This window comes from Monomorium pharaonis, chromosome 2 (assembly GCF_013373865.1).
Source record: "Monomorium pharaonis isolate MP-MQ-018 chromosome 2, ASM1337386v2, whole genome shotgun sequence".
NCBI lineage: Eukaryota > Metazoa > Arthropoda > Insecta > Hymenoptera > Formicidae > Monomorium > Monomorium pharaonis.
Window position 1 is genome coordinate 11,998,463 of NC_050468.1, and position 25,878 is coordinate 12,024,340.

A 25,878-nucleotide genomic window follows, 5' to 3' on the forward strand; every position below is an offset into this window, starting at 1 on the left:
ATAAATTCTTAAAATATTAATATTAAATTTACAACTGTGATTTTATATCTAAATATTATATTTCCAGAAGAAAAAATATAATATTTATACAAAGAGATATAAAAAAATATTTTTGTTACAAACAATGTGAAAAAATTTATAAATAAAAGAAAAAAAGTATTGCATTACATTTTATTTAATATTTTCTTCTTTGCTTTTATCATTAATGTTCCACAAGAAAAAGGTAAATTATTATATAATTATACATTAAATAGATAATAAATATATACATAAAATTCCCTTAAAAACCAAATAAGTACAAGGTATAAATTAATTTTACTTTTTTAAATGGATCCTCAAAATGTTATTCAAAGCTTAAAATTTTGTTCTTGTATCTATTATATATATCTAAAGAAACAAAATAAAATTGTCATTTACACTAGACTAAATGATTATAAGTTACTATTTTCCTGCAAATTTAACTTTATCAGGGGATTTATTTGGTTTTTGTACAAAATCCTTTTTCTTTTTGAAACTTGATATAATTATTGTAACATTAAAAAAACAGAATATTTTATTCATATAATTATATTTTTTTCAAATATAAAATATTGATTACGTTTTGTTAATCTGGAAACTGTGCTTTTAGATATTTTTTTTCAACGATAATGTATGTGCGTTTTACTATCGTATACGCAATTAATCGGATGCCTATCCGATTGATCATTATCGATTACATTGCGCAATATCCTGTCTCTGCGCCATCAATGATATCATTCATGGAACGTTTTAACGTGGAATAAGTTACTTTTTTTTCATTGTTGAAGCGTTCAATTTTATACGTCCATTTGTTCGGAATTTATTACGCGAGGAAAGTGTAGGCGCCCAGACAGCGTTAATCAGTCTCATTACCGCGCAACGACCGTTCGGATCATTGAGACCTTGCGCGTCGCCTCGGCCCTTCTCCGCTGTTCTCTGCCCCCTTGTTCGTAAATTAAATATTTCGGTCGAGTCATAATTGAATCCAGGTCAACGGGGCTATTTCCCGACCGCGTTCTCGCTACTCGAAGTGCGAATCAAAGCGGACCTAGCAACACGCGCCGATCTTAACTCCGCGCGCGCGCGCTTATTTGGGACGGTGTGCGCTTGGTAACAACTTTTAAATCCTACGTCGATAACAGCGCTACCTGTAACAACACCGACCGCGTGCGCGTGGTCTCGCGTCTCCCTTGTTTTCGGAGCGCGCCCGAGAGTCGCGGCGCCTCTCTCTCTCACGTTGTTGCACACAAAGTGCATGTGTCGCCGTCGCTGTCGTCGTCGTCGTCGTCGTCGTCCTACTCCCACAAAAATAACGATCCAATGGGAAGCGTGTAAACAATGGCTGCGGGCGCGGCGATTGGCCGCGCTGTCGTCAAGTCGACCGCCGCCGGCCAATCGGCGGGGCCGGCCGCCGCGGCGCCGACGGAAAGCGGCGGCGCACTGTCCAGTGCCCCTCCGTCCCCCGTCGCGGCCGCACGTCGAGCATTCAGTAGACTCGGCCATTTCTCTCGCGAAGCGTAGCGACTCGCTCAGCCGCGCGACGGGTTTTTTTTTCGCGACTGCACCGTGCGGGTACTCCCGGAAGTTTTGCAAAAATAACGCGACGCAAAAGGATGATACACTCCGGGCGCACCAGGCTCGAGGTAAGTCAACGGGCGATCCGTCCGCACGTCGCGGCCGTAAAACGCGGCCCCGCGGAAACGCGCGTCGAAGTGTGCTGCCACACACAGAGTCCGGGGGGGTCGTGCGTGTTCAATGTTGTCATTGCCGAGGCGAACAGCTGATCCGCTCCCCTGGCCTCCGCGAGGCGCGGCGGCCGCACCACGGGCGTCCTCGTCGCTGCCGCCGTTTCGCGTCGCGACGACGTCGAGACGACGATTACGACCTACGACAAGGACGACGACAGTGGAGGCGTCATGCGTCAGGGCATTCTCGTTTTATTGTGGCTATAGCCAGCTAAGTTGGATGGCTGGTGGGCTGGATGGCTGGATGGCTGGATGGCTGGCTTGACTGGCTTGGCTGGCTTGGCTGGCAGGCTGGCAGGCTGGCAGGCTGGCAACACGCTGTCACTCTTTTTTTCATGCGTGTTACGTATATATTTCTCATCGACCAGCCGAAGCGACTGTACAAAGCGGACCTAGCTCTAGCCTGCTGGCTAGCTTGAGTCAGCCAGCCAGCTCCGTTCTTTGTCCTGTCTTTCCTCTTTCCTTCCGTCCGTCCTTCCTTCCTTCCTTCCTTCCTTTCTTTCTTTCTTTCTTTATTCATTCCTCTCTTTTTCGCACTCCGCTTCTTTCTCTCTACCTCCCTTCCCCTCCCTCTCCCTCTTTCGTTCTCGCGGTCACCAGCGGTGGCTACGTCGCCAGCGGTGCGTTCTCGTTGTTAAATGCATGCTTCCCCCTCCCTCTCCCCCGCGCCCTTGCTACTATCCTCTTCTTTGTTCTTCGCTTCGGCAGCGTCCGAGCAGCGATGACGACGACGACGCGCAAAAATTTCCCCGTACTCTCCGGTGCACGGAAGCGAATCCCGACGACGACGTTAATGACAAAGATGACGACAGCTACGGCGACGACGTTCGAGCGCGCGAACGGAATGTCAATGAGCTCGTTGTTGCTCGCGCCTTTGCGAATCTCGTCGAACGGCAGACGGTGCTCCACTTGGCGCGCGCGTCCCTCGGACGTCGCTCCCTCGCTCCTCGACAACAACATCGTCGTCGTCGTCGTCGTTGTCGTCGTCGTCGCGCGCGCGCGCGCGCGTGCCTGTGTCACGTAAACAAGCAGGTAGACGCGCGCGTGGCCGTACAGCTTTCGACGAGGAACGTGCGTCTGCGAGCGAGTGCGATAAAGAAGCTGTGAATGAACCCGCGCGTTTCCGTAGTGTATCATATAACACATACATACCACCTCGCTGTCTTCCACAACAGAGGGAAGGGAGGGGCGGGGAGGGGGAGGGGAGAAGGAAGGGAATCGAACAATTCGTGGGTGTTGCGCGCTTTTACGTGTGTTTGCGAGAGTACACACATTTTCTTCGTCGCTGCTACGCTCGCTTCGCGATAATAAAAGAATTACGCCTCGTGCGTTAAACAGCGCCGAGAATAAGTGCGACGGATCGCACGTTTCTTTCTTTCTTTCTTTCTTTCCTTTTTACCGCGGACTCTTCCCTATCTTGCTGTTTGGATTAGATAATTCGGACTCGTTGATAACGCGTTACCGGGGACCTCATTGGGCGCTCCGGCATGTTCAAATGGCACGGGATATCGTATACACGCATAATTTATCACCGGCTGTCCTTTATGTAATTGCTCCGCCGGCGTACGTTGGGTTGAAATTAATTTCTTGGTAGTAAAAAGAAAAAGTGTGCCCTTCCAGCGGTGGCCCGGGAACGATTTACGTTTCAACAAAACAAAATATACCTATTTTTGTCCGAAAGAACAATAGTGATACCTGAAATTACGTCCGCACATGTGTACGTGTACGTTCAACACATTCACCGCTATGTATCACTGTTACAAAGCGAAAAATCCTTGCGACGCAGGTCGATACAATAGACGTATTTTTCGCCGAAGAAGCGCCTCTGACAAATCCTCCTTCATTGTCTCTCGCCTCTATTCGCAGCCCGGACACCGTGGAAGACGCGCGTCGACGCGACGCCGCCGCCGCTGCGCTATTGCAGCCGCGGCGAATAAAAGTCCATTTCTGCGTCAGCTATTTTTATTACTTCATTCATGAGTTGTAAATTGCGGAAAGTTATTGGCGTGCACAGATGGGAGCCTGTCGCGGCCGTATGTCAAACGTTACAAGCTACGCCACGCGCGCGCGCAAGAGCGCTAATAAATAATTAAAATATAAAAATGCTCGGAACACGGAGAAGGTTGTCGCGCGTACTTGTTAGATAATCGCGAGATTAGATTTTCGACTGGATCCATCTCGATTGTAATCAGACTTCCCTTCGCGAATCGATTCGTATCTCTTTGTGTCCCGTTTCCCGCCTTTCCTTTTCTTTTTTTTTTCTCGCAGCAGCGCCGCTTTCTTTCTTCGTTAGTTTCCTCCGCGTTTTCAACGCTTGATATGACTTTTTTTAACTGCATTCTGCCGTGCTTTTAGTATACAAAACAAAAACTACATGTTCAGGCTTTGTAAGAGAAAGAGGAAAGGATCAAATTTGTAGAAAATTGCACGGAACGCGGCTAAAAGGAACAGATCTGTACAGAGTAGTACCCTACAATTGGCAGAAAGTGGACACACGTAACATTATTCCCCGTTAGTCTCGGAAGAGAATTTTTCCCGAGCAAAAGTGTGATGTGGGACATTATTATTTTTCACGACTCCGTTTATCTTCTGAACACGCTATCTCATCGATATTAAAACCTCAAATTAATCCTAAAATATTACTAGAATGTCATTTGAACTTTCAACTAGGAGTTATTAAAGCTTAATATATTTTTTGTTATGAACATTTTTATAGCTCATAATAACGTTTAATAAGATTTTTTTTACATTAAAAGAATGTTGGTTCAATTATTCTAACATCTTAAAATCTATAAAGAAAATACAAAAGATGTGGGCTAAAGCGGGATAATTAAAATAATTTTGGACTTTTTGAACAATATTAAAAAAAAATAATTTTATCCTTACATTAAAATGTAGCAATAAACTCATATGATTAAGGAATATAGTCCAATGGTTGAAAAATTCTTTAAATTTTGCGACATAATACTGTTACCTGATTTACTCCTACAATTTAATGAAGTTTAATTTTGAAAGGTAATATGGATACTGAAAATTAATATTAATATTACAAAGACCAAAGAATACAATATTAAAAGACCAAATCTTTTATTTACATATTGTTCTTTGAAAATTGAATTGTACTTTCCAGATAAAATTGAATAGAAGTTATAAAAATTAAAAAAAATTATTAAATAATCATGTTAGTATCATATAACATTAAAATACAACGATTATAAATGAACTCCATAACATTGATGTTAATAAATGATACTTGATGATGATGACATTGTATTTATATTGTGTTTTGGAGGTTAAATTATACTTTTCAGACAAAATATTGAATGGAGAAATTAGGACAATAGTAAAAGAATAAAATAATCTCATGTGAGTGTCATATCAAAACGAAAGGGGGCACCCAACACAAGTGCTAAGGACTTTATTTTTACAACATAATATTGGTTTTTGTTTAGATTAAACTTTTCTGTACAAACTCGTATAGAAATCGTGAAATATATGTGAAATGCATCGTAAAAAGCATGTTCTGCAGCTCCTAAATACCATGCCATCAGTAACAGTTTTCACGACATGCTCTCTTTGCTCCAATTTAATCGAATATTCTTTTCTTTTTTATAATGTTTCAACATCTAAAATAACAAAATGTGTTTTAACGTAGATGAGATATAAATATTAGGGAACTTTCGCCCAATTTCAGACGTATCCAAAAAACAAGAAAGTTTTGTGTATATTTAAAAGATATTTTTAAAGTATTTGTTATTTCTTTAAAAAAATCTATATTTTTTAGATATGCAATATTTTAAAATTGTTTTAAATATCTGAAAATATCTCGAAGATAACGTTTAAAAATTTAAAAGATACCTTCAAAATATTTCTAAAAGATAAAAAATCTTATATAACAAACATCATAAAGAATATTTTTAAAATATTTATTACACCATGCATTATTTAAATTTTTTATAACATTATAATATATTACTATAGAACATTATAATATATTACTATAGCAATTTAACAAAATCCGCTAATTAACGTGACGATTGTTAATGTGGGGAACATTTTTAGATTATACTTTTACTCTAGTTTTTATGTAGATATTACAAAAGCTTAAGACAGCAGAATATACTCGTATAAAACACAATAGCAACAAAAATTCACTACCTTTTATTGCTTAATGTAAAATACTTCACAGACCTTCAGATTTACAAATATTCTTTGAAACTTATATGAATATGTAGACCACAGTATTTTCTTTGCTGTTAAGCTCCAAACATAAAACATAACATTTTTCGATTTTCTGAAACTCTTTCGTGGAATTACCTCGATGTATCCTATAAATATAAAAAGGGTATTAATATGAAAAAGTATACATTCCAGGATTGGAGATGTTGAGTAAAAAAGATCACTTTTTAAATCCTGCAATCATGATGTCGTTTATTTATTACAATATAATTAAAAAATTGTTAATTGTTGTTTCTGAATTTTCTATAAAAAATTCAAATAAAAATTTAACTGAATAAACCAGATTAATAGTTTTATTCCTCTATAATTACTAGGCCAAAAAATTACACCAAAGTTGCATTTAAAAATAATGTTACGAAATTTTAACAATTTAAAATGTTCCAATTAAAAAACTTTTTTAAATTTATGTTGTAGTAAATGAGTAATATGTTTTGCCTTCGAGGATTAAGTCTCGGAAACATTTTCAATTTCGGGAACGATTATACCGAAAGAAAGTTTAGTAATAGCTACCAAATGTTAAGTGATATATCAATTCAATATTTGATTAATACACCCAAACATTTACACACACATATTAATACTAATCATACTTAATACTAATAACTAATCGGTTATTAAATGGCTACGAAATATTATTGAATGTTTGGTATATGAATTGAATATTTTATATTAAGTATTATAAATATTTAATTTAAACTATTTTATTAAAGCTTAATAATTATCATTCAAGCTTGATTATTATTACTAAATTCTGTCAGTACATCGAGCCTCGAATTTTACTCGCGCTGCGTTTGTTTTCCGATTTTTTCCCGCGCAACTTTTCTCACGGATATCCGCTTGGACGTTCATCGTCCACTGATAATCACGTCGGATATATTCGAACGCTGGAAACTGCATCGTTCGCAATTCTTCGCAATCTAATTTCCTAGCAACACGCGTTCGTGGTTCTGCGAAGAGGAGGAGAATGCGCGTAGGCGGGCGCGGGCGCATCGACGCGTGTCGCCCGTCACGAACGATTCTCTCTCGGCCATCGACACGCCGATGCGACCTGAGATTTCGTGGTACTGAGACCCCGCAATCTCCCGCCTCGGAGAACTGAACAAATACAATATACGAACGATATACAATATACGCGATATATTGTATTTCCTTATCAACGGTCTGTTTGGCGCATTAGCGCGCCTCGATTGTCCCCAGCTGTTTACAAAAATGACACATTTCTTACTATCTCGTCTTCCTCGCCGTCCCCGTTGCGATTCTGATTGAAGATCTCAAATATCCTCATATCGACCGCGTCTAGCGTAAAATAACGTTCGAAAATCTCTTGCATTTACAAATCACTGTTGTCTATTGTACGACTAATCGGGATAGGTGCCAATTTTCTCAGGGAACATTTCTAGAGATATTCATTATTCGTAATGTTTTTATCGCGGCTTATTATTAGCCGGCAGATTCTATAGATATGTTTGAGCACCTTCTAAGATAAACCTGTGCCTAGGCATCTCGACGGTGCGCTTCCGTGACGGGCGATGCGATTTTTCGCGAGGGCAAGAAGCCGTAACGGCATATCAATGATACAACGATGCAACGCGCAATGGAGGTCGCGCGAGTGGGCTGCACGTAGTACGTTTTGTTTCGGATTTATTATCAACTCGAGAACTACAAACATTTGTCCGAATGCGTTTTTTCTTTTCCCTCCTTTCTCTACGGCATCGATCTTGATCGATCTCGTGAGAACACATAATTTTTATTTGATTTTGTTTAATATGCTACAGAAAGAAAACGAGAGAAAGAACGTGTAGGCATGTATACATATTTGTTTTGTAAATGTGCAAATTAGATGATGTAATACAATGTAATTTTTTACGTCGATAATTTAGAATTGATTTATTTTGATGTTAAATTGTATTTATTTATTGTAATATCTGACGTCATATAAATAAGTTTGAAATATTTGAAATATTATCCAGAGTTTACGCATAAACAATTAATATTACATGTATACATGTAAACTATATTTAACGTGTCATTTATGTGAATAATAATGTATAGATCTCGTTGAAAAAATTGCAGATTTTATTAGGAATATTAGGTTTTTAATTTTTAATACCATGTATTTTTATTTTATTTTATCGATACTGTTTAAAATTGGTAGGATATATTTTAACCGTAAAACATCACACTGGGGTAGTTTTGTACCCCAACACAAATTGAATTTATCTTCTAATTTAGCAGATGAAGGGATCGACTCGAGACACCGACCACAATTCAATTTAAAGTCTTAGGAATGCAGAGAGATATTAGCGTCGGAGCGTCATTAGCTTCCGAACAGTATAGACGTAAAGCTGAAGAGGGGTACATTTATACCCCAGTTCTGCGTTTATCCTAGTTTGTCGTTCGTGTTTACATTTCGTTGGAACGCCGCAATACAAAACACTGTTTTTTTTTTATTAAAACAACTTTTCTCGTGCTATTTGTCTGCATCTTAAAGTAGTAAATGTGTTTGCATATATTGACTTTGTATTAGTGGCATTTTTTACATCGAAAGTCGCTTAACTGGAATCGTGAAGATATTTTAATCATTTTTTTACTTTAATAATGTACTTTTACTGTGCTGAATTAAAAAATAAACATTTTTTTATTATTTTAAAGCAAAATAAGATTGTTTGTTTATTTTTTCCTTTTTCCTAAGCTATCGCTTTTTCAACCTTTATTTGTCAAAATAATTATACTTAAAAAAAATATCCCAAATCTACTTTATTCCAATTCTAGATCTATCTTTTACTTTTCCAAAGCTATTTTTTTTAAGAATTCGTTAAAAATTGACGAAAATGTAATAGATTTTTAAAAGGAACTTATTTTTGCGTTTTTTAAACTTTATCTTGGTTGAATTAATTTTTAATGTATTTAATGTTAATTAATATTATTGTGAATTATATTATCGTCTTTGTCATGAAAAAACGAAGAGATTTATATAGCACAATATTGATTTCCATCTGTTCAATGCAGAACGCTTGGGAACAAATAGAGTAAATTTATACTCAGTGTGTCGTTTGAAGTGAAAAAAATAAGTTTATCGTTCTAGGATTAATGTAACATTTATTGATACCTTGAGAAAGAATCTAATAATAAACACCAAATGTTGAGTGAAATAATGCCAATTAAAGATATTTTGTTAACATGACCAAAAATATTTAATTGGCATTATTTCACTCAATTTGAATTGATATTTAATAGCTCTTATCAAATTTTTTAAATTGTACATTCTTAAAATTATTTAATTCGATAATATATTGTTTAATTTAGCAGTTACTTATTAATTTAATAATTTGCATTGGTTGTATTATCTACATGAAAAAGATATTCGCGTGTGAACATAATGTAAACAATACGCAAACAATCTATATAGACATAAACTTGAAATTTACGGCATAATTCTGATTACATGATATTAGTGATGTATGTACGTATACGTGAAATGGAGTATAAATAATAGTGTAGGTATTTAAATAAAATTGGCAATTTTTTTTTACAACATTTTGGTTTAAATCGATTCAGAAATACAACGGCGAAATCTTACATATCTCCGAGGCGTTTCCGCTCAAAGACTAACTATTTCATCCGCGCGTTATTTCTCTCGATATCCTAACTTTTCACGCCGGATAGTTTGCATAGTTTCATTGCACTTGGAATTCCGCAACGTGATCCCGCAACAAGAAACAGGATGCTCAAATATCCGAAAGGGCGCGATGCGATTTTCCGATCGACGCAGTTAAATATCGGCTCGTCGTTCCCCCTTTTCCTCTTTCCTCTCCCGAAACCGTGTTATATCCTCGATTTCGATCTACGGGCAGGATTGGATGGCGGCATTACGGCGGAGATATCGCCTCGAACGGGATTTCGAGAAAATCGCGTGGCGAAGATGGTCGCAGCAGGTGGACACGTAAACAGAAATCTTAGGAAGCGCGCGATGCATTCGGTCGTGCACATGGAATGACGTTGCGCTGTATCGTGGCTCCGATGCATGCAATGGAGTTTCTCCGAAAGCCAAACGTGTGTTAGAATCTATGACGAACCGCGGGCGAGAAAAACGCAGATCTCGGGCGGGAGGGGGGGAGAAAAGAGAGAGAGAGAGAGAGAGGGAGAGAGAACGAACGAACCCTCTGTTATTACTCTCATAATGACGCTATAAAAATGATAAAAATAACGTGACAACAGCATGAGTGCGAACGGCGCAGTCTCTAAGAAGTATCAAGTCGATTGATATAAAAAAGTCATATTGATATAAAATTTATCGAAATTCAATAATATTTGACTACGTATCTTCTCAGACGAACGATTCCAATTCATAATTAGACATTAATTATGAATAAATCAATTCTAATTCACGATTAAACCAGGCAAACGGAATTCTAGAATAAAGATATGAGATGTTTTTCTTTTCTCTATTTCTTTTTTCATGATTATCGAGTCGTCAGCGATTTCTTTTATTGCATCGTTCTTATTTCTTTTTTCCCCTCCCCCCTCGGTTGCGAAGCGGAGATTCTTGACGACCACATTGATCTCTCGCGCTCGCTGCCGTGATACCGCTCGCGGTTTCCTCTGATAAAGATAAGGAATAATAGAAGACAATCGTATATCGCGAAAACGGCGGCGTCGCGCGGGGCTTCCCGCCCCTCTTCTCCGACGCGTCGCCGTCACGTCGCGTTGTGTCGCGATTTGCGTACTTTGTTTACAAGCGCGCGCGCGCGGGATTCCCCGCGCGCCCCTGTTTGTCTTCCGCGTTTTAGCACACGTCCGCAGCGCATATGTTATATTGCACGGCAACGGCTGTGTGTATTTAAGGCGAATGCCGAATCAGTGACCGCTTATTTTGCCGCTTTTGAGTCCGCCCGTACGGAATCCTTCTGCGCACACGTATATATAGCGGAATCGAGAAATAGAAGCGCGAGCCAAAAAGGAGAATGGCACTTGATGTATCGTGCAATTAACCTTCCAGAGCTGACAATGGATCTACTCACCGTCATTTATAAATCTTAAAGTATATTGTTATTTAAACTTATGTTATTTGAACTTATAGAATGATATCGTGGGGTGTCAAATTGATTTTAATGAAATTTTATATAGATATACTTTGTATACATTACTTGCGGTCAATAAATAATAAGTCATTATAAAGCAGTTATCCTTTTTCGTGTGTATGTAAAAAAGCTATTCAAGATACAAGAAATGTTTTATGTAAATTTTTTTAAAATTACCTCTATTTGTTTACATTAAAAGTATTTTTAAAAATAATTATTTATATGAATAAAGAGAAATAATTTTATTATAAAACATTTTTTGATATCTTGAATAATTTTTTATGAAACCTGTCTTATAAGAACTGATTTTAAAATCATTTATTGGTTACAACTAATATTTTTTAAATTATATATATATATAATATATATACCGATTAAAAGACACAAATTTATATTTAAAGATATAAATTAAATAGGTCTCACAGATTCAACGTCAGTAACTATAACAGATTTGATATCAGCTTTGGAAGGCTAAAAGTGCTCGTTCATATCTTGAGGACGATAATGTAATGATCGAGATGCACTATGCAACGCAAAGTACATATTGGTAATGAATTCTTAAGTCGATGAACAATACAGTTATTAATACTCATTGGAACGTGCAGATGCGCTTTAATCTTCAGCAGGAAAATTTGCAATTACGATATGCCGTTAAAGCCGACGCACGTGTGTTCAACTTGTTTACACCGTCGCAGACACAAAGGCTGTCTAATCTCGAGGTCGATCAGCAATAAGTTTATCGGTATCTAAGTTACTTTTTCCGATACATATGTTACATATATTACATACGTTCGATATTTTTAGATCTTACACAAATCGTATGATCATTAAAACGATTGCGAATAGATATATCGTTTTGATCAGCAGTATGTGTACGAAATGACACATTTATTTAAAATAAAATTTAGCTCTGCTGCAAAAATTACGGTTACCTTTGGTTACTGGAAGATATTAAATTTGTTCGGGGAGAAACTAAGAGAAAATATAATTACAATACGTTTGGAATGTAAAATAGAAACTGGCCCTCTTGCGCCCAGTAGTTATTTTGCTTATTTCGCTCGCCGCGCACCGAGAATCATTCCAGATTATACGAGTCATAATTATTCACGAGGCTGCGCTCGTATTTTACGCTTTAAGGCCGAAACGCAATAGCGTATCTTCGTCGCATCGATGGCCATCGCCTTCGTTATCCTGTATAATTTTATGCAGCGCTTGCATACTTCATGCGATAAGGCATGGAAGTTTGAAGAGCTCGCCCTCGTGCCCGCTCGCGATCTGTGCATACGGCCATTATTGATAAAAGCATTTCCAGGCTTTATTTCAAGGACGCACACAATGACGAAATGGACGTATATCCCAATTTCGCGGCCGAAGTAAAATAAACCCCTCGCACGCGAAATCCACGGGCGGATTGATCATTTTCTAACTCAAGGCGGACACGTATCGAATAAATTCGCGAGGCTTTGTCTGTTAAACGTTATACGTTTAACGCTGTCTGCAGACACTAGAGATCCTTTTGCATGCGTAGATCGTGGCTTATTGGCCGGACATTGCTGGATGTAGAGATTCATTGGAAAATTTAACGATTCAAAATTCACAAAAGATTAAGGGATTCTTATTAACACGAAGAATCACGAGAATCTGTAATCAAAGAATTTCAAACAAACAGCTAAAGTTATTCGATAAATTTTCTAATGTTATTTTACATAAACCACACCTGCATGACAATTTTTGTTTAGAATGTCACGTTGTAAAAGTACATATAATTCAAGCAATTTTTTGTTTAATTTTTTTATGTTATAGGTATCGTCGTGGCGTGTAATATTTTTGTTATTAAGTTTACAAGAACGTGTTGCGAAAGTATCTTTATCCAGAGGGCAGAAATCTCGCTGTATAAAAAAAATTTTATTGTTAATTATTAGTCGTTATATATCCGTATGAATCTTTGAGGCAGTAAATTTTTAAGAAACACAATTGTATAAATACGTATTGTAACAATATACATTACTACAATATATTCCAAATTCTTTATGGACAATTCTTATGCTTTGTATCGTCTTTAGTTTCTATTGGCGGAGGAAACTGAAGATACAAAATTTTATCTCACACAATTGGCATTAAATAAATAAACGTTCATAAAAGTAGCAATTGGCAATTATAATTTCATAACCTGCATTATAATTTTGTAACAATTAGTTCTTATCTTTATGATATGCAAGATGAGAAATTCTCTCATTGTATCGATAACTTTCATATACGTATCTCACAGACGTAAGCAAATTTATTAATTTATTTTTAACACCGACATGATGGTTAAAACGACTGATCATATTTTAAAAATTTGTAAAAAATCTTTTGCAGCTGTCGAGTGGAAAACAATTAATCTGTTTCTATCTCGCGCGGGACAATTGTATTCTAATAATATTTGATATTTGTATTATCTCGAATAGTTTGCAACACGGAATATAATTGTCTAAAGTTAACTTCTTTATCTAAAGTTACATTATTCGACATGGATTTGATCATGAATTAAGTAAATTGATTTTCTTTTGTGGATTTTTTTATTCTTGTAGATTTTTAGCGAAAAGCAGATTTGCTAATGAAATTATCTGTTAAATCACCATTATATTACATTGTTAAGGAAATTGTACTTAAAAATGTCAAAAATAACATTTTTTTAATAATTTTGAGCAAAAATAGTTAAAAAATGTGACGTGTTAAGATAATTCAAATGGATTTGTTTTCTCTTAAAATATCTACGTAAACAACATTTTTTCCTAGAATTTACTTTTAAAATTATAGTAGTCGTGAAAGAACACGAACTTCAAAGAATTTTGTTATACTTTTAGTAATATTTTGTAAGATTTGATAAAATTTTATCAAACTATTTTATAATATAAAATAATTAATTAAATTTTACTAAAATTTTATTAAATTTTAATAAAATTATAAAATTTTTTTTGAAAGTTAAACCACGATTACTATGATTTTAGGTAAGTTTTAAGAAAAAATATTCTCTTTTATACAATAGGTGTATTGTGGCTATTTTGTGTAAAAGATTATGAATAAATTAAGCTTAGAAATAAAGCTTAAATGCATAATAGATAAATATGATTCTTTCGAAATAATGGTTCGCTCATGCTTTGAATAATTATCTGCATGATAATTTCTGGAATCGCTGATTATGAATTCGATGTCAAACTTGTTCTACATTATAATTTGTTTTAATAACATTGTTTAAACATTGTATAATAAATTTGATTTAAATAAAATTGCATCCATTTTTCGATTCTACGGAAAAACTACTACATTGCATTATTTTTTCAGTATTTGTTATGAAAAAATACAAAATTCTTACCATTATGTTCTCAAAAGGTTATTTATTAAGATTTCAAACTTCTTTCTTTTAATTTAAGTAAAACTTTTTTGTTTGGGACACAAAGCAGCGAACACAAGAATCATAGATTTGTAGAGAACAAATTGTAGAATTACGTCATGTTTTACTTACATCATATTTTTGGGGGGAATTATTTTACTCGAAAATGTTATTTTTGGTATTTTTAAATTTACTTTTTTTAAAAATGTGAAGAAGAAAGTGATTTTATTAGCGGATTTACTTTCAGTGGTAAAATATTTATGAGAATTATTTTGTATGGTTTGTGATTTGAACAAATATCAAATCACAACATAAATTTAAAAAGTATTAAAATTTTTTAATAGTGTTTTAATACTAATATTAATATTAATATTGTAACCAAATACGAACTCATTAATTTTTTTTTCAACTTTTCTGTATTATAGGGCCTGTAATATAAGGCCGTATTTAATTTTTATAACTGAAGTCACTGTCTCACACATAATTCTTCATTACACACACACACACACACACACACACACACACACACACACACACACACACACACACACACACACACACACACACACACACACACACACACACACACACACACACACACACACACACACACACACACACACACACACACACACACACACACATATAGTACACATATGATATGATACGAAATCATAAAAACATACGTACAAGCGACTTGTTAATATTATTTATCGGTAACAATATTTTGTTACGGGCCACCGCACAAACTCTTCTATAACGCGTTACGTTACGTTAAGTACTCCATACGAACCTAAGTTGTACTTAAAATTTAACTTAAATCAACGCACAAAGAAACTTTTAACGTAAGTTCTTAAGTTCTTACGTTAAGGATTTCTTTGTGCGTTGATTTAAGTTAAATTTTAAGTACAACTTAGATTCGTATGGAGTACTTAACGTAACGTAACGCGTTATGGAAGAGTTTGTGCGGTGGCCCTACGTGTGGGGATACATATGCGCATGCGTACAATGGACATACGCACACAGATATGTACAGTTATTTCATTTTCCGAGATGAAACAAGGTTAAGTCGTAAAAAAGAAAGAAAATATTCGGGATTTACTTGGAAACAACTTGCGCTTGAAAATATTTTGCGGAATCGCGCGCGCTGTGCTTTGCGCATCGTTCTTCACCGCTTGTTTCCACTTCTATTAACTTTCTGATAATCAAGCATGTCGCGCTCTTCTCGTTGAAAATGCAACGAAACGCCGAGCGAAGAAGCCAACCAAGATGGAAAAAAAAATATTACTCCGATCGTCGTAACATTGGTGAGATACGCTTGTCGTTCATCCCCCAATTACATGAGATACACGGAGAGAATTTTCTCTTAAAATTTATCCTCAAAATTTAATAATTGTGGGATAATGTGTGACCTCAAGGAATTTTACTGTACTTTTTAGTAAAAGTTACTAAAAGTATAGTAAAGTTCATTATATTTGTAATAAAATTTCTTAAAAGTATAGTAAATTTTATCAAAAAGTATAGTAAAATTCCTCGAGGTCACACATTATCTCACAATTAGCAGATTTTGAGAGTAAATTTTAAGAGAAAATTCTTTCCGTGTAACTTTTTGATGAGGATTGAACGCGAATAGCCGGACAGAAAACATCCCACACTAATTAATGAAGGATGTGAGATCGTGATATATTCAGTATAGTCTGTAGCATAAAGAATACTATCTAAAAAAATTACATATTTTAGGAGAGATTCAATTGATAATTGATATTGCACGGATAAATAACAGCAACAATATTAAGAGCATATATAAAAATCCTTTATGAATATAATTTTGCAATGCGGACTATATTAATTCTAGAACGACACGCCCTATTCATATTCAGATAGATTAGTCATCTTATATATATAATTATAGAAATGCTAATCTTAAAAAAAAAAGTCTAGGTATGCCATATCATATCCAGTGTGTCGTTCTAAGATTTAGCGATGTATGAATGTGTGTGAATGATCACGATTGGAAGTCGTTCGCTTCTATTTAAACACGACGTTTACTTGCGAATTAACAGTTGTATCACTTTCCAATCCAAATAACATCAGAATAACGCAATCATTTGAATTCCGACTTTGCATACGCTATTGTTCACACCGGGATCGACGATGAATCATTAATTGGCGATTAGTACGTGACGAAAGGAAGTTGCATATCTGGAACACGGCGAGGTCGTTAGCTGTCTCCACGATTTAGCAAGTGTAAGAATTACTTGAGATCATGATAATATGACTATTGTAATTAATAAAAATTACGTTATTAGTGTCTTTAAGCGAATAAGAAAGGGGTGATATGGAACATGTTAAGGAGATTCTTCTTTACATATAAGAACTTGATCAAATTTTGAACATAAGTTATAATTAATATACGGGTATTCATGGATTTTTCTAAGTTTTGATTGTATAATTTTCCTTAAATAACTTTGAATTTTGTGGAAAGGAGAGTTTTAATTTAATCGCAAACAAAATGTATGAATTTATTTTGGAAAACTGTACATAAGAATGAATGAGATTTATTAAAGACATTTTTTGAAATTAAAAAAAGAGTTTCAATATGAATTGTTCATGAATTATTTCTCTAAATATGATGTACTAATGAAAATATCGTTTATTACGTTCATTAAACAACTCTTTTTAAATTTTTCCCACCAATATTTGTCACACTATTATAAAAAAACATTTTTAAATAACGAACTACTATTTTTGTTGTTTACATTTGGTATATTATTTGCTGTTTTGAAGATGACAGCGCTAAAAGCTCCTTTGTTAAAAGATGTGATACGAAACATCTTACCATGACTACTATTCATTTTTTTAAGTTGAAGAATCTCCTTAAATCCAAATTAGAATAACGATACGACAGTAAGTGAATTAGAAAAGGAGAATCTTAAGGCAATGATACAAGTTTGTGATTGAGAGGTCCAAATAGAGACCATACGGTTAATCATCCGTATTGGCACCGCTTGTGGAGCCTACGGACTCGTTCTTGCGTGAAATCCTCCGATTTCGAGCGTGGAGAACGAGGGGGAGGGAGGGGGGGGGGATCGCATTGTTCAAAGACCGCGATTCCGTTTGTCGCGGTGCCAGCGCGAACGCAGATGACACGTATTGGGATGTTTTTTTAGAAAAAAGTAAGTCTCCAACAATTAGGAGTGGGAGGAGGGGGCGGCCAAGGGGTCGGACAAGGGGTACTGGCGTTCGAGGAGACGGAAAAAGGAGGCGGCGGTACCGGTGGACAATGGTGGAAGCAGCAGCATCCATCCTATCATCACCATTATCACCATCATCATCATCAACAACATTATCATCATCAGGGCGGTTATTACACGCAAACGCATATTCACAACCCTGTCACTACCATGAAGCAATCCTACATGCAGGTTAGTCAATTTAGAGAACTCTGTCCGTCCGGGCATGCCAATGCTAAAGCTTTACAATCATAATACGGCTCCTGCCCGCGCCTCTCCGATGTCCCATTATGAAAAGCGTACGTCTAACGTTGCATCCCATGTTTATCTCTCTCCCCCCCTCCCTCCGCTCTGCCTCTCTCCACGTTTTACCTTTATTTCCCATTCTCGCCAATGCGTGGATATATGTACAACGAAGACGAATTGTTTTGACTCTTCTCTCTTTTTCTCTCTACGATTGCTCCGCGAGCGATAACGCGATAGCGCGGTCCGGCTCACGTCAAGCACAGGTTGTATTTAATCACCTGTCTTTCCATTGCAGCTAACATGGGTGTTTCACGATGACGAGGCGCAGATTAACAAGAAACTGCCAAAAGAATTGCTACTCAGGTACGTGGGCGTGCGTTTGCCTACGGCGAGATTATATGCTTCGCGTTTCCGCCACGGCTTAACACGGTTGGGAAGCGACACAGTTGTTTCTGTCGCGACGGGATACGAGTGAAACTTATCGGTTTTGCCGATTGAAAGATGGGAATTCCAGGACACTCGTGTCCCACTCTTCGATAGCAGATGCTAAAAATAGATCTAATCTTTAGATGCTTTTATCTTCGTTCTTTTGCGCTACGGAAGGCTGATCTGTAAGCGTTACATTTCGCTACATCTCGCGAAAAACTAAAATCCACACTGTTCTCCTCCCGCATTCGCAAGTTGTTAAGCAATCGCGAGATGCGATAATGCGCGAGTATTCGCTCTAACGAATCTTCTGTGATTGACAGAATTTTTTCGTACCTCGATGTCGTATCGCTATGCCGTTGTGCCCAAGTAAGCAAGGCCTGGAATGTGTTGGCGCTCGATGGGTCCAATTGGCAGAGGATCGATCTCTTCGATTTTCAACGAGACGTGGAGGTAAATAAAGAAAGAGATTGTCCCTCAGCGAATTCTTTACTACTTAAAAAAAAAGACAAAAATAGACTAACTCGCTGGGTGGGATGGACGTTTGTGTAGGGACCAGTAATAGAAAATATCTCGAGGCGTTGCGGTGGATTCCTCAGGCAGCTCTCGCTCAAGGGATGCCAAAGCATCGGCAACAACTCGATGCGCACCCTAGCCCAGTCGTGTCCTAATATCGAGGAGCTCAATTTGAGCCAGTGCAAGAGGATCTCGGATGCAACATGCGCGGCTCTCAGCAGTCATTGCCCCAAGCTCCAGCGGCTGAATCTGGACTCCTGTCCCGAGATAACGGACATGTCCCTGAAGGATCTTGCGGCAGGCTGCCCACTGCTCACTCACATCAATCTCTCGTGGTGTGAACTGCTCACCGACAATGGGGTCGACGCACTCGCCAAAGGTTGCCCGGAGCTTCGCAGCTTCCTCAGCAAGGGTTGCCGCCAGCTGACGGATAAGGCCGTGATGTGTTTAGCACGCTACTGTCCTAATCTCGAAGCGATCAATCTACACGAATGCAGGGTACTTATCTCATTGACTTCGCAAATCCGCATGTTATGCAAAGAGGAACAATTGCGTCTCGCACCTCAGACGCTCTGCGGTCGCACCGACGAGATATCGCCACTGTGTTTTTCAAAGAGATAAGAGTCATTCTTATCGCTGAAATAGAATTAACATTCCTTTTTTTTTCATACCGAGGAAGTTGAGAAAGAAGCTGTGTGTACAATAATATTTGCAATTTGATTCAATGGCACGTATTTGCACAGAAACGTTGAAGACTTTCACTTCTCGATAGAAAGTGAGATATATTAAAGTGAAGAAGAAAATCTTGCGATAATATTACATATTAAAAAATTATGCGTATTTTCTATTTTGTCGACAATAGATCTCACGCAATAGGAAAAATAATTATGCTCAAAGTACAGGTATTCTTTTACTTATGACAGATTTACAGGTTCTGAGACTTTGATCGTAAATTGAATTGATCATAAATCGAATAACATTTATATTTTATATAAATAAAATTTATACAAAATAATGGTTTTATTATTAAAACTGATTATAGATGTTTATTTAAAATTGAATATTACAAGTTAATGTATATGAGGATTCCTAAAACTTTTTACCACGATGTAAATTTTTTTTATTAATAATACAAATATCTTATGCTGTTTCACAAGGTGCAACATGTAGCGACTATACATATATAAAAGTTAGATTAAGTTAGATTTGTTTTTAATAGATTTTACATAGGAAAGGTCATGACTGCATAAACTATAGATTTTTATTTCTTTAATTATCTAGAAAAATTAATGTTTATTTTAAATATTAATAGAGTGCAATCAGTTTCCGAAAAATAAGGGGCTACTTTACATTGAAAAAAATTTACTAAATTGAAATATTTTTTCAAATAGTACCAAGCAGAAATTTTGTAAAAAATAATATTTATTTCAAATAAGATAATATTTTTTATAATTTAGAAAATGTATAATACATATTCTAAATTACAGAAAATATCTTATTTGAAGTTGATACTATTTGAAAAAATATTTATTTTAATCTAGTAAATTTTTTTTAGTGTTAGAGGCCTATGTCAACTTTCCTATATTATAAAAGTATTATTTAATTTGTTAATGAGTGCTTAATCAACTTCGTTATAACTTACTAATTAATTTAGTATGCCGGTTGAAAATTTATAAATCAAGTTTGATGTAGAGGAATACCTGTATATCTAATTTTAATTGTAGATGTCTTAAAGAATGATTCGGATGTTAGTGAGCAAAAATCACTTTGGGATTCTTGTTGCAGAACATAACGGACGACGGAGTTAGAGAACTTAGCGAACGATGTCCACGGCTACATTACGTTTGTTTGTCGAATTGCCCCAATTTAACAGACGCGACGTTGATTAGCCTGGCACAACACTGTCCACTCCTCAATGTACTCGAGTGTGTCGCGTGCACCCATTTCACGGATACGGGTTTTCAGGCCCTCGCGAGAGTGAGTTGATCGGCAAACGTTTGAATCGTAAGCACATAGCCGAGCTCTATTTGATTTTCGACTTTCAGAATTGCAAACTGCTCGAGAAGATGGATCTGGAAGAGTGCCTTTTAATCACCGACGCCACCCTCACTCACTTAGCCATGGGCTGTCCGAGATTGGAAAAACTAGTGAGTAGCATTTATTTAATGTTGCGGCATCCGCGTTAGGCGACAATGCCTATGATTTGGTGTTAGTGCGCTTTCTTGAATCGTAACACACGCCTTTTACCGAGTGTTTTGCTGAGCGCAGAGCCTGTCACACTGTGAGTTGATCACCGACGAAGGCCTCCGACAAATTGCACTGTCGCCATGCGCGGCAGAACACTTAGCCGTCTTAGAGCTGGACAACTGCCCGAACATCTCGGACAACGGTCTGAACCATCTGATGCAGGCCTGTCACAACCTCGAGCGTATCGAACTTTATGACTGCCTACACATTACCAGAGAGGGCATACGCAAACTCAGAGTATTGTCCCGTTTTTTTTTGATCGTATTTTTCAACATTTGTGTGTTACGCGGAAAAGGAGATCCGGCTGCATTTCCCGCGAAGCGAGACTATTATATTTAACGTGTACACTGAGTGCGCGTATCACGCAATTGTATTGTTAACTATAGATCGTACATTCCGCAAAAAAGTACGATCCGCGTAATTACGATTCTTCGTCTGGCGGCCGGGTATAATTAATACTGCTTTTTCCGCTTAACAATGAATCATATTTATAAAGAACTCACGACTGCGGCTTATAGTACATCATCATAGACTATAAATGTATTGCAATTTCAAGAAACTTGTTTTTAACTTGTTCGTTTCGACGAACGGAATAAATCGCAATCGTATGATTAGAGGTAGAAGCTTATCTTCTTTAATTTATGAAAGAATGTTGATTATTAAAATTATTATTTGTGCTATTTTAGGCCCATCTACCGAATTTAAAGGTGCACGCGTATTTCGCACCGCCGACTCCGCCACCCAGCGCGGGAGCCTCGCGACAACGATACTGTCGGTGCTGCGTCATTCTGTGATTTTGCCTTCAACTCCTAACTCCGAAGTAAAAATCGTCCGATATACATACCCACGAGATTATAGTGGAACTTTATCGGTGGTCGCTGCTCGCGGCGATTATGGGACCTCTCTCTCTTTCTCTCTCTCTCTCTCTCTCTCGTGGTCACCGAAGAAGCGAAACCATCACACATTAAGTCTATTTTTTTAGTTGCACTGCTGCACTGATGCAATAAGTTAGAATGAGAGAACGTATACTTGTCTTACTTTAACTTATTGCACCAGTGCAGTAGTGTAGCTAAAAAGAATAAGCCAATTGATAAGTGAGAACGGGACTCGTTGTCAATTGGAAATCGTTAAATCGATTCAAGCTCCACACGCAACGAGTGAAGTACGTCACCATCATCAACATAGCCACTGATGCTACTACTGCAATTACTACTATGACCGTTGCTGCTGCTATTGCTGCTGCTGCTGCTATTACTACTATTATTACTACTACTATTACTACTACCGCTGTTATTACTACACTTATCATTATTATTATTATTATTATTATTATTATTATTATTATTATTATTTCTATTTGTATTCCGTTATCTCGATAGTAAGTGCATTGTCACTATTTCAGTTTATATATTTGCGTGCGGAAAGTTAGTCTGCAAAGGAAAGAAATTCTCAGGTTTCTTTAGCGATATCGTTTTCTATGATCTTCATTTAGCATTCGTCCACAGAAGGAAATGACACGCGCGCGTTCTCTGAGCTGCTCGCGATACACACGACAACACGATGTATGCGAAAGCGAGCGTTTGATTAGCGTTTGGACGCGTATTTTCCTTAGCGCTACGCGAGCAAGTTTATCGATTTACGTTGCTCGATAAACACGAGATACTTATTTTAAGATACGCGTAAATGTCATAAATATCTTAATGAGCACCCGCGCGCGCGTTCTACCGATATGAGAAGTGGAAAAAGACGGTAGTTTTAAGGGGCAATGGAATCAAGTGTAATAATGCGTGCAATTGTATCCAGAAATCGAATTTCACACACATCTTAATGTGTAATCATGTAGCAGTTTCTCAACGAACACTGCCTATAATGCTATTGATAAACGAAAAAAAAGAAAAAAAAAGGAAAAAAAAACAAATGCGGTTTAGCGATTGCGAATCGAATCTCGTCGTAATATTTAGGATATTACTATCGTTTATCGTATAACGTAGACATACACACCGACCAAAGTGCGGCTCGGTGAAAGTGTTTCTTCTCGGTGTCTGTTTAAAAGTATTAACAGATCGCGCATACCGTGATTACTGAGCGACACCTACGAATTTCTTTCCTTTCGTAAAAAAAAAAGAAGAAAAACGAAGAAAAAAATAAGAGAGAGAGACAAAGAAGAATTCGTGTTGCGCGAAATTTTTCGCATTAAGGGCGCACAACTTTCAATGACGGAAATTTCGACGTATTGTGATCGTGAATATACACATACACTCGAGACAGAGTGAGAACGGGAGGAGGATCACTCGAGTGTCGTCTTTGAAGACCCGTACGACTCGACCGCCGCTAGCACGTGACTTGTACAGCGGTGGCGCGCGAGAGAGCTGCATTTTACATCGATTCGCGGGCAGACGGTATTTAACGCCCGTGTATCGTACACCCTCGAATACCCGTGTAAAACGTAAACACCATTTTTCCTCGACCCGGACATCTATTCTATTATTTCTCTGTTTTATATATTATCTTGTTTTTTGTTTTTCTTTTTGTAACTTGTCATGGACTAGGAGAGCACAGACTGACAAACGAATCAAAGCGTTAATGTGTTAAACCGATTAACTTTGTACCGGCGGCGAACAACGCTGGTGCTTTTACTTTTTAAGCCTAGGTTTAAACGAAAGAAAAACGGAATGGCGGCAGTATCATGAAGCCACGGATGTGTCGCGAAGAGAGCAGGGATCGGCAGATCTTTACGCGCAATCTTCGTCAATCAATCCCGAATGCTCCGTGACTACAGTGTCGATGTGCCCGATGGTGAGGAGCAAACAAACAGAAACAAAACAGAAAAGACGTTTACTCTCTGACCCAGTGCTTGTAAAAAACCCCCGATTGTAAATGATCGGCGCCGTCTCTCAATCGGAACACGGTATCGTCCGATGAAGCAGCCGATCTTTGTCGCGGGATCTTGGGGGACGGGCCGCGTTAAGCGGACATGAAAGAAGAGACGAACAAGTTCATAACGAGACAAGTGAAATGTCGAACATAGTTTTCCGAGGCTTGAGGAAAACGGACCACGGGAAGATACGAGCAACCTCTATATATGTGGATTACGATTTCCCATTTGATTGTACGTGAAGAAGCTTTTCGGTGTAGCTTCTTCGAGAGAGAATTCTCGCGGCGAAATTTACGGCGGATTTGAGTTTCGAATCGACATAATTTATTTTGAATATAAAAAACATTGAAAACACTCATACACGCGCGCGCATACACGGCGTGTACACACACAAACACGTACACATATATTGGCTATATTTTTAGAAGCGAACCCTTGCCAGATTTTTATAAAAGCAGCCGTGGACGCATTTTAAACGCGTTAATGGCCAATCCAAGACCAACGCGCGAAATTTTTAAAAGCGGTCCAGTTTTGAAGTGCAATATCCGTCAGACGCGAAACGCGCCTCGTTTTCCTTCCTCTTGTTTTTGATTTCAGAATCGTAAATCCGGTTAATATCGCGACATGACGTGTTGTCGCGTTAAGCAAAAAAAAAAGAGGGGGGGGGGGAGAAAGAAACACGAAGTATCGATTGTTAATCCTTTGGTAGCGTATAAGAGACGTACCGCGTATAATATTGAAGTATCTAGCGTGTAACAGAAAAAAATAACGGATGCGGCAACCTAGATATATAATACAACAGTAAATAAATATATAGATAAGATATGTTTTATACGCTGCATGTCATCCCTAGTGGAATAACGTGATCATTGTAAACGTGTCGTTCGAAGTCAGATTAATAATTACCAAGCGATGTACGATTATACGCGCTCATGACGTAACCGCGATGATGCAGGACACATGAAACACATACACATATACACACCCACAATATCTACATACACATCATACGCGTACTGTCCGCAAGGCTTTCCGACCTCTCGCGAATCTCGGTGCGAGTGTTTGCATTCCTTCTTTGAATGGAATTATTTTCTACGTCGCGGCTACATAGATTTAACTGCGCGAATTCTCCGAGAAGAAATGGGCGGAACTCTTTCGCATTGAATTAATCTTTAGCGGCGACTATATATTGAAAGAAAAATATTTAACAGAGATGGGATATAGTTTTTTATAATAACGATTTGGTAATAATGTTACAATTTTTTATAATGGTAATGATAACTAGGGTTAGAATCACTTTTGACAAATAATTTATTATTACGTGTTACTTATTGAAAAAGAAACTTGTTAGTTGAGTTGTTACCTAACAAGTTACTTTTTTCAACGAATAATGCATCTCAGTAACGAATTAACAAATATTTATTAGAAGTGACTATTCCAATTCTGACATTACCATTAATATTATGAAAAACTCGAATATCATTATATTAATTCGTTATTATAACAAAAGTAACGATGACTTGGGCCGGTATTCAAAGTCGGATCTTATATTTAAGATTATCTTAAGACTGTCTTAAGATACCATCAGCCAATCACAGGCCCGTATTAGCATCTTAAGATATTGCTTGAGACGATCTTTAAATAAGATTCGACTATGAATACCACCCTTATTCTTGTCCCTGATATTTTATTATTGGTGACTATAATTGAACGTTAAAGTAATTACGATTAAAAATTTTGTTTTTATTAATACAAAGAGAGGTAAAATAAGGGAAATAAATTCTAAGAGAAAATGTTCTCTATGTAATAATAACATATAATGTGTTATTTTAAAAAATAATTGGAAGAATCATAATTAAAATATAGTTAAAAGTGA

General features: G+C 37.1%; 1 protein-coding gene across 2 annotated transcripts; it reads left to right on the forward strand.

Annotated features, from left to right (window-relative positions):
- Positions 1 to 1,486: 1,486 nt before the first annotated feature.
- LOC105834880 (F-box/LRR-repeat protein 20) lies at positions 1,487 to 25,758 on the forward strand. 2 transcript variants are annotated; one of them, XM_012677705.3, is made up of 9 exons: positions 1,487 to 1,661; positions 17,630 to 17,884; positions 18,234 to 18,301; positions 18,688 to 18,817; positions 18,917 to 19,378; positions 20,666 to 20,857; positions 20,926 to 21,027; positions 21,149 to 21,364; positions 21,814 to 25,758. In XM_012677705.3, the coding sequence occupies exons 1-9, from the start codon at positions 1,632 to 1,634 to the stop codon at positions 21,919 to 21,921; spliced, it is 1,563 nt and encodes a 520-aa protein (XP_012533159.1). In that variant the 5' UTR covers positions 1,487 to 1,631; the 3' UTR covers positions 21,922 to 25,758. The 2 variants fall into 2 exon arrangements, with proteins under 2 accessions (XP_012533159.1, XP_012533160.1); XM_012677706.3 differs by lacking the exon at positions 17,630 to 17,884 and having other exon boundaries at positions 1,488 to 1,661.
- Positions 25,759 to 25,878: the final 120 nt, after the last annotated feature.

Bases quoted from the DNA above. Each gene is read 5' to 3' on its own strand.
- LOC105834880 (XM_012677705.3), top strand. From the start codon at position 1,632: ATGATACACTCCGGGCGCACCAGGCTCGAG. The intron at 19,379-20,665 runs GTACTTATCTCA...TTCTTGTTGCAG, and splicing joins TCAATCTACACGAATGCAGG to AACATAACGGACGACGGAGT. The intron at 21,028-21,148 runs GTGAGTAGCATT...TGCTGAGCGCAG, and splicing joins GTCCGAGATTGGAAAAACTA to AGCCTGTCACACTGTGAGTT.